This window comes from Pieris brassicae, chromosome 3 (genome assembly GCF_905147105.1).
Source record: "Pieris brassicae chromosome 3, ilPieBrab1.1, whole genome shotgun sequence".
NCBI classification, from domain to species: domain Eukaryota; kingdom Metazoa; phylum Arthropoda; class Insecta; order Lepidoptera; family Pieridae; genus Pieris; species Pieris brassicae.
The window spans coordinates 19,100,173-19,110,693 of NC_059667.1; the positions used below are offsets into that span (position 1 = coordinate 19,100,173).

At 31.7% G+C, this 10,521-nt stretch overlaps 1 protein-coding gene across 2 annotated transcripts; it reads right to left on the bottom strand.

Annotated features, from left to right (window-relative positions):
- Positions 1–1,665: 1,665 nt before the first annotated feature.
- On the bottom strand, positions 1,666–10,349 carry LOC123707744 (sorting nexin-27). 2 transcript variants are annotated; one of them, XM_045658065.1, is made up of 9 exons: positions 10,074–10,349; positions 7,362–7,464; positions 6,793–7,066; positions 6,125–6,222; positions 5,491–5,737; positions 4,439–4,602; positions 3,967–4,150; positions 3,452–3,624; positions 1,666–2,881 (listed from the first exon to the last, which is right to left on the bottom strand). In XM_045658065.1, exons 1-9 carry the CDS (start codon positions 10,340–10,342, stop codon positions 2,813–2,815), a joined length of 1,581 nt encoding a protein of 526 aa, XP_045514021.1. In that variant the 5' UTR covers positions 10,343–10,349; the 3' UTR covers positions 1,666–2,812. The 2 variants fall into 2 exon arrangements, with proteins under 2 accessions (XP_045514021.1, XP_045514022.1); XM_045658066.1 differs by lacking the exon at positions 10,074–10,349 and adding an exon at positions 8,147–8,469.
- Between the last annotated feature and the right edge of the window lie 172 nt (positions 10,350–10,521).

Here is a 10,521-nt window from a genome sequence, read left to right on the forward strand (position 1 = left end):
GAACCTTAAAGGTGATATTGCACATTTCAACAGATAAGTTGCATACATATGACAGTCCATAGATTAGAGAAAATTCCAAAAACAGCTGCATAGAAACCACAGGTAAGGCAATAATATAAATTAATTGGTTGCGATAATTGAAAAAGTACTTATTATATCTGTATTAGGATGAAATTCAAAATCAAATTCAGTCCCGTATGTCAAATTAATGACATATATATTTCTCTTACTCTTATTATCGCAACCAATTATAACTAAGTACAACTGTCATGATACTGATACTTACATCTAACGAACAACACATAAATTAATTATTTACAATAAACTATCACAATAAGCTACTTACAAATACTGTATAACGCATGCCATATTTTAACGGTTTTGAATCTTAATAAAAATAAATAACTGGACCGTTACAACATCAACTTTCTTACGCTACGTGATATTGATTATTTAATATAAATATCTATGAAATCTATTTATCTATAATCTATGAAAATAATTATATAAAAATTAAATCACCAAACGCGTATTTCAACTTAGCATTTAATAAAAAAAATATATTATAATATTGTTATTACTTTTTACAATCATCGATTAAAGAGCGGCGGTGAGTTTAAGAATAGAACTGGCAATCTTTTCAGTTCTACGCCCTTGATTTGATAACTGGCAGTATATTCAAAATTAGAATCATTTAATGTTTATTTATATTTTTGACGTTAGTGTACATTGTTACCTTTATGAATAATAGATTTTTGACTTTGACTTTATTAATCACCAATATTTATTCAAAACCGTTAAAATTTTAAATATATACTACTATAAGTGAACAATTTTACCCTAAGTGTTAAAATATTTGATTAAATCACACATAAATCAGGTTGCAACAAGCAATTGAATCTAGATGGCACCGATTTTTATATAATTGAATACTGATAACTGCCACATAAAACATTTAACTCAAACCTCTTCAGAATATGGCAAAACAAACTCCCTAATTCATATTTTTTGCGTTTTAACAAAAGTACTGTTTAAACTGTGTAAAATGGAAGATACATTCGGAAAAAAACGATTTTCAGGAGGTTTTAATGAACTCCCGTAAACAATATAGCCGTAGCCGGATCGTAAAACTACTCCGATCTGGGCACGACATGAATACGATTTATCAGAAAGTGTTGAGACCAAACAAATGAATAATTAGCATTTATCGATACAAGCGCTATAATGAAAAAAGACCATTTAATTAAAAATTTTACGATCTATATGTCGCAGTAAAGTAGGTAAATCAGAGAGTTAATTGAATCTCTAGACAGTTAATTAAAAGTCGATGTTCAATCAAGTCGCTAAAGTTTCGTCAGACAAGTGAGTGAACGAAACGTTTAACGAGTTTAAAACGACTAACCTAAACTAACCATTTACAATAAAGCAAAACACGGAATTTCCAAGCTCTCAGTTCTTCACGATCACAACGAAATAACAATAACAAATGAAATAATCATAGCGGAGTCTTGTTTTACATTGTTAATTAACACGCTGACTTTCGGTCAGACAGATAGTTAAACGTTTTCGACGCTGCTTTTTTTAAATCAAAATGACTTGATTGAATACTGACATTTAATTAACTGTCGAGAGATTCAATAAACTCTCTGATTTAACTACTTTACTGCGACATATATATAATTAGAAAGAGTAGAATAAGTACTTTAGTTAATATAAGACTGAATTAGTTTTAAGGATAAATTTAAAACCATCAAAATACTTTTTTAATAAACTTTTCTGAATTATATATGGCCAAGCCTGTATAACAAATTATCTATCACTATAAAGCTACCCATAACAAAACCATCTGAGACAATTAAAACACGATTTTGAAATCTAGGATATTTCTTATATTATAAAGATACAAAATTATGCTATAAATAAAATTAACTATTTCCCTTTCGTTATCCGCTAATTGACATATATCGTTCAAGTTTAACTTAAATTAATTACTAACGAGATATGTAAGGCGGTTAAAAACAAGCGGACGACACGACTAATAATGATTAAACAATTAAACACTAAACTACTAAATTTTTTTTAAATGACACTACACTAATAAATTTTGATGAGATCTTTCTCTAAATCCAAAAAACGAGCGGACGTGTGGCTTCGCCGACAGTCGGCGCTCGAATGACGAAAAGTGGCTGTACACCTTCCGAGGTAAATGTTATGCATGTTGATTTTGGGAAGTGGGGGATTTTTTTCTAACATACATAAATTTCATATAAAAACGAAACTATTGTATTTACTAGATTCTGTAAGAATATTAATTCTGGGCAGTATTTGTGAACATTGGCACCGCATTGATCTGTTTGTGACATCTTAGTCATAATATTGATTGAATTACATAGTAAATACTTAGCCATAATTAAGTATATAGTTTACTATAGTAGTCATACAATTGTATTTCGAAATACCCTCTCTTAAACGCTAGTAATTATTAGGTTTATATGCTATAATATTCAAATACTAAATACGAAGAATCAGCGTATAAAAGAGGGTACATTTAAAATAAAAAATATTTAGCGATTATAAGTACGTGATATTTAGTAACTAATTATTTTCTGTTTCTATAAATTATCGTGATTAATATTTCGCCAATATTACGATATCTTGTTAGGGGAATGTATTTAATAAAAAAAATGAGTTTTGTGTACAATTCCAAGGGTCGAATATCTAATACAATTCCTTGTTCTATACCTTCAATTTATGATGACCCCATGTCCGTAGAAATAAATACTGGACATAAGTTTCTGGAAGCAAGTTAAGCTTATTCCCCTGTGTCCACCCATTTCGCCTCCTCCGCTATTCTGTCCATACAGTTGCACAAAAATTGATACTGAAATTGAAATATTTTACAATTACAAAAATTTGCTTTTTAAAACTGGTCAAGTTACATCTAAAACAAAATGAGTAGTTTTAAACAATTAAAAAAATGTTTCTTTTAAAGTTATAAAACTGGTCATGTCATATCGAAAACAAAATAATTATAAATGTTCTGAGCCCGATACTGTAAATTATTATGAAATCCAAGGATTTTCAAAATCTCCAAAGATTGAACGCTATCTAACGTTCAGTGCCATAATAGATTATTTTTAATACACATCTTTTTCAGTCAAACATTATTCAACATTGTGATTTTGAAATTTAATAAAAGTGATTTATGTACTAATTTCCCTTTCTCTCTCTAGATAGAGTATATCTTTTACAGTTAAATTTTTGTCCACCCAAATAGCCATAAAACTGCCACACGCTTTGCTAAACATTTTTTTAAAATAGCAAATTGTGGAATCAATATCTCTTGAAAATATTACTCAATTTTAATAACAGAAAAATTCTTAAAAGACCCGTAACAAACTCCATAGTGTGTAATAGTCTTTTTTACACACATATGCTATTAAATACTTACGTATGGCGTGTGTAATATGAGTGGCCTCCTCCGTCCATAGACAATAGTAGCTGCCGCTGCGTCGTCATCAGCGCGCCAGGATCGAACCTCATTCCAGCATATTTCTACACTCGAACCTTCTTGTTCCACAGACCCACTTTCGAAAAACGCTGACAGCTTCATACCGGACCACCCTGAAATGTATAAGATTTATATTACTACACGTTGAACGTGCTAATGTTATAAAAAATATTTGTTTTTTTTTAATTACAAAGAATTCAAAGGTTACATATACGCTACGATCGATTCACAAGATCGAAACCGCGGGACACAGATATATAATATTAACAATCTACTAACCAACTGAAAACTCATCTCGACATAGCATAAAACAAATTTAACAGGGACGAAATAAATACTTAAAATTAAAACAGTACAATAAGATTTTAATTTTTACGAATAAATGGGGGGGATAACATTTTTACTTATGAGGTTATTCGTAACGAATGTATGCGTGCACACTGACGTATACGTACCGAGCGTCAAAGCAAGAGCCGCGTGCGTGTCCGTATGCGCGGGTGGGAAAGCGATATGCGAGTAGCCGGGAAGCGTACGCGCCAGTGCTAAATAGTCAGAAGCGCGACGAACTTCCTGCAGAGCCTTAAGTTGGTACAAACGCGCACCTGCTACGCACACGCCACGATTCACGTCTTCCACTGCCTGTATATCAAAACATACAACTTAATTCATAATTAATTGTGAAAGTAGGATTGAGAGAGAGAGATGCAGATATGAGATTAAAATTTAAAAAATAACTAAAAAATTAAAAGAAATTGATCCGTCCCAAACTGATTTCTATGATTCAAGACATTAACAGATATAGGTGCTCCAACTGGAATTACTCTTTTAGTAACACAACAGACGCACTAAATATTTTTTTTAGATAATTATTTTACATCAGAACATAGATATATTATATATCAAAAACAATGACATCTGATATTTTACCTGCCAAAATATAAATTCTGCTGCCTTAGTATCCTCGGAAATGACGGACAGTTCCGTGTGAGGGTTGAAAAGCCACTTGCGTAGAGATAGGCATGACGAAGACGCGGTAGAATAGTTCTGAATATACAGAGAGTGTGGACATTCGTTCGGTTGCAGTTTACGCTCTGGAAAGGACAAATGTTTATTTATTTAAAATGTTTGTCAAGACTATTCAAATATTTTATTTATGTTTTAATTCACAAAAAAAACAATAATCACACAATACATTAACATTATAAGGGATGCAACGGGCGCCCTTATCGCTAACCAACGATCTCTTCCAGGCAACGCTAGTAAGAGAAAAACTAAAAAAAGAAAAATGATGAGTAAAGTGCAAGTGTATGACCAAATGTTTTATAAAAGGAAATAGAAGAATTACAAAGTCACGATTGATCTGGATAGGATAAGGTTTAGAAATGTTTATACAGAAGAGTTTTAAAAGATGATAGGGAGGTAGCCAGTCATATGGAGTCGGGCAGCCTATTCCACAATTTAATGGCAGAGATCCTAAATTAATTGCTGATGATGAGCTGTAATGCTAATATATACATCTTTTACATAAAATTAAATATATATTAAAATTAAATAAAAAAAATTAATAATAGGAAAACCTATTTTACACTGAGGGAAGCCTGCAACGATGTCCGGACTATAGGACCATAAATAAGAGAGGACTGCGATTGTCATCGCCGAGGTCGTGACTTCGATCCCCGACTCTGCAATACCTTCATTATGCGCGCATTTAATACAAAGTCTAATAAGTCTACTTGGCTATTAGAAAAAAAAACGATCACAATACAGATAAAGAAATCTGTGGCCCAGGCCTTATAGACAGTTACGCCAGTGGTTTGTATATTAGATAAAGTGACCTGGATTGCGCTATCTAGTTCATTACCAAGAAAACCTTTACAGTATGGAAACGTAAAATTCGCTGAAACCAACAAACAATCCCTTTCAAAGTACCAAAGTAAGGAACTTTTTCTTTTTTTGAGTGACATACAAAAGAAACATACCAAAATTATACTCGACTATCTCAAACAGGTAGAAATATTTCTGCACTTGTTTAGAGAGTCCGATCTTATCACATACAGCTCGGTACACATCATCAGCGTTGGTCGACTTGAGGACAGCCACGGTGACCACTTCTCTGTCCGGTAGGAGCACCTTCAGGTCTACTGGAGATGGATTTGAACTATCATCTGAATCTGTAAGGAACTCTTGTACCGCATCCGATTCAGCTATCACTCGGACTGCACACACCTGTGGATTAACGTCAAATATACTGTTATGCACACATTTAACTGCTAGAACTGGTTCTAAATAGTGATTTTAGCAGAGAGACAGAATATACATTAGAATTACACTTTAAAATTGGTATCTAACTGATATGAGCTAGCCAACTTTGACTAGTTTTGATATGATTTAGAAGACAAAATAAAAAATATAAAGAAAATTATAAGAAACTATAATCCATATCTTAGCCGATGAAGAGTACAGATGATACATATGAAGATGATAAAACGGTTATGAAAAACTATGGATTTGACACTACCCATTATACTATCCTATACATGTAATATCCATTTTACACAAAGGCGCTCAAATAATGCTGTAGTATAAAAATTAGTTATGATAAAAAGTACCCACTTTTTCTAAATACTGTTCAAGGCCTCTTCTTCTCCCATCTAGTTGCTGTTCACTCAGTGTGAAAGGCCATTTGCCTGGTAGCTTTGGGAAATTAAAGCCTGCAAAATTAAGGTACAAATGTGCAAACTGAATATATCCTAATAGTATAGATTGTATATATATTTAATTTAATAAGTTTTTTAAAAATATATATATATATATATATGGAACGAAATAATTAATTAGGCAAATATTCTTGAAGTATAATTAAAGAGATCAATCAATGAAAATGAACCAAGAATCCATTTTAATTCACTGTAATCACCGACGCCATTCGCTATAACGTTTCAAAATTCATCATTTTGTATAACACTTTGCGTAAAAAGTTCACATATAGTACACACGATATTAATTTATAGAACAGGAATGTACAATTGATATCAAGACATCTCTGCTCAGGGATACATACAACCTTTTTCAAGATACCTCTTTTCTTCAATTCACCTTTACAATTTATTTTTTCACTGTCCTTTGCAAAAACCATAATCATGGCTCCATAATCATTAGTATAAATTCCTTTTTCCCCAAGAGTACACTACTTAAAACTGTAGCTGTTAATCCAACACAACATACTTCGATAAACCAATAAAACTACACAACTACGTTGAACTAATATGAAAGATTCTTACCAACAAACTCCTTCCTCAGTACTTGATGTAGGGCAGCAAATTCTCGATACCGTCGACTACACAGGTGTCTACCAGCCATATGTACGTTAAACGCAACATAGGATCGTCCCGTGTTTCTTTCCATAACTATCCGGTAATCTGGGATTGATACCGGTAGGGATCGTTTATCGGTATAGTCGTAACGCTGGTAGACAGTAGCGCGTGAGTTCGCGGCCCCTCCTATAACACCTACTGGGGCCGAGCCGTCGTCGCATGGCTCTAGTCTTTCTGCTTCCTGTGTATGATAAAAAATAATTTTGTTTACCTACAATTTAATCAAACAATTATTCGACTATTACGAATGCATTATCAACGTTAAATTTTAAGATTTATTTAACTATCAGAATAATATATTTAAATTAAGTATGTTTGGTTGGTTGTACGGTTAAAAGGTTATTGCGATGTTTCACAACTATTTTTGTAAACAGCAACACTACAACAACAATTTGTAATATTTACGCATTTTTTCAGAGACTTTAAAAAATCGAAATCGAAGACTTTTGAACTCAAAGATTAAAGACTCTAAGTACCTTTGGAGTAACAGAAATAACAGTAAGAGTCAAACAGTCTCCTCCGGACTTGATGAGATCCACCACTTGTTTGTGAGTTGCACCTTCTACGTTTACGCCATTTCTGAAAGCCCAGACAAAGGACAATAATACATATTCTATTTTTTGATAATCACAAGAAACAAAGATATCGTGAATAAAATGGAAGCAATAATGCTTACGTATTTTTACTTCATATTATAGACATTTTAGGTATAAAAAAACAAATCATTTGTATATAATTATACAATATCAAATGCCTTGTTGATGTGGACATTGTTCCAATAAATAACTGTACTTATATTATCTTGTTTATTTCGAATTATCTGCTTACGTAGGTGTTAGTAATCCCTTCATCCCATTATTTCATATATAGGGTTATACACCGGATTACACAGATTACACAATATTTTAGTATATAGTCCAGCTCCAAGCACTATATGAATCCTAATTCTATTATTAATAAATTTACCGAAAAAAGAATGTAGATAACAGAAATTGATAAAAGAAATAAATTAAAAATATGTCATGATGGTTATAGGCATTTTAAGATATAGTATATATAGTACTGTACTGTACTGTCTGTGTAAACTGCATCTCACTAAATGGGCACTATTCTAAAATTTTAAACAATAACAAAAAAATACTATTGTTAACTCTATATCTAATTACAAGTTTGAATAATGGAATTTGTCAAATTACCCTGGCGTCATAGAACTTAATCTCACAAGTCCAGCAAATAACATAACACTTAATAATATATTTACCGAGGTCTACTGTGTGGAATTTCCATGTCATAGATTTCAAATCCAGTGTGATTGCAGTAATAAAAACAATATCGGAAGTCTCCAACACCACCTCTTTGTACAGACATTTTATATTGCACATTTATTTGAAATAATTGAAATTAATATTTTTGTATCTGCAACCACCCATTTAACTAAACTCATAAAGGTGTATTCTAATTCTACAATAATAAAGCAGTTATTTTTAGTTTTATCATGTTATGATAAAGGAAACACAATATAAAATTGATATAGAAGAATAAAAACAAACTATTTAACTAAGCAGTATTCTGACACATGTCTACTACACAACTGATTTATAATCTAAACATAACCAATGATGTTATGATCTATTTATTATAATTGTCTCATTAATAGACACAATATTGAGAACAACAAAATTGACATTTGATAAATATGTGCTAGGGTGATGAAATAGTTTGTAATATTACTACTATTTGTGTATTCTTGCATGGAATATAAATTAAATAGATTGCAAGTGGTAGCATCATATAAGAATGTGAACACAGACTTTTAAGTTCTATAAAAGATGGTTGCATAGTTATAAGCCAAGGCAAGATTGATTTAATATAACAAAAAACTATTTAAAATCATTAAACAGAATCTAATCAACATCAATATTTTTTATAGATCTGAATTAGAAGATGGTTAAGACATGTAATTCATTTTGATAGCCATCACATATATCTGAGTTATTTTTATTAATTTCAGGTCTATACTAAATGCTTTTATTTATTATTGGAAATACCATATATTATTTATTTCATTATTTTCTGATATACAAAAAGGAAATTCTTAGTACAGGATATTTTATTAACCAACCAACATATAGGTGCATTCAATATGAAGAATGCAATTTCTTGTCTAGATAAGAACTTAAATAGGTTAATGGAGCATTATTAATATGTATAGACAAATGATAAAATATTAACCAGTAAAGAGGCAAGGGTCAATGGGTTCTATGTAATTACTAGAGCGATTTTGCTAATGATTCTTTGTGATTGTAAGATTGATCTTTTTATTCAAGATTCAAAAATAATTTTACCTTGCTTTGCTAAATGATCAATTAATAATAAAAAGCACCCTATGACATGCATACGGTCTTTCTTGAAGGACCCTAAGTGGAATTGGTTCGGAAATACTTCAGTAGGCAGCTGGTTCCAAACAGTGGTAGTGTGCAGCAAAATTGCCTTGAAAAACTCTCAGTCGTGGAATGGTGGACGGCGAGGTGATAGGGGTGGAATTTTGTATCCTGCCTCAACATCCGATAATGAAACTCAGCTACAGGTATTAATCCGAACAACTCCACTGAACACTTCATTGAAAATGCGGTTTTATTTATATGGGATAAAGGTTGAATTTTTTAGTTGTGGAATCATCCCTTGTCGCCAAACTAAATATTTAAATGTTTTCCATTAACTTTAAGATTGATTTCAATAAATAGACTTTACAAATGTATACCCCATACTAACAATAAAAATTGTTTTGATATTTGTATATTAAAATATTTGCATCATCAGGAAGAAATAAAAAATTACATTTACTTACTTACCTTAACACCCTCTGATAACCTGATTAATTGGCGATTAAAATAGTAAAAAAATTAATGCGTTCTGAATAACAAAGGTTGCAAGAATAGGAATATTATGTGAATGAAAAAAAAGTATGGAGCCAGTTCTGATGAAATTAATTTTTAAGAAAATATTTGAAAAATGTAATCAGATCTGTTTTTTGACTTAGTGACTCATTCTAATGCTAATGAACTTTATGTTTAATTACATTTTTTATTCTGGTTCTTTGCAACGCCGATGAATGGAAATCCCCAGAAAATCGTTATTATTAACTGGTGTGGGCAGTTACCGTTATGAAACGAAATAAAGTTACTTACACTTCAAGTATTCGATCTCCTTTCCGAATACCAGCTTGTTCTGCCGCACCCTGTTCCAAAACAGCGCTAACATGCTGAAGAGGTGCATACAACTCCCCATTAATAGACCTCAGCTGCCCACCCTCGGAAACTTGACCGCGCACGTTAAAACCAAAACCTGTTTCTGTTTTATATATTGTAACACGCCGAGGGCCATTATTTGATGTTAAATTCCTATTATTTCTCTCAGGCCTAACAATATTGTTTTTATCGGTTTCTGTCTCGGCCATTTTGGACAATTGATGGTAATTTGCACAGACTGCCACCACTTCTACAACCTACATCTTGACGTTCGTATCGCGACAGATTATCAAACACGACCATAGTGCAACCAATCACAAATTAGATTTGGAATAATATTTTAATCATGACAATATTTATTTAATTTAGTAAACCTTCTATATTAACA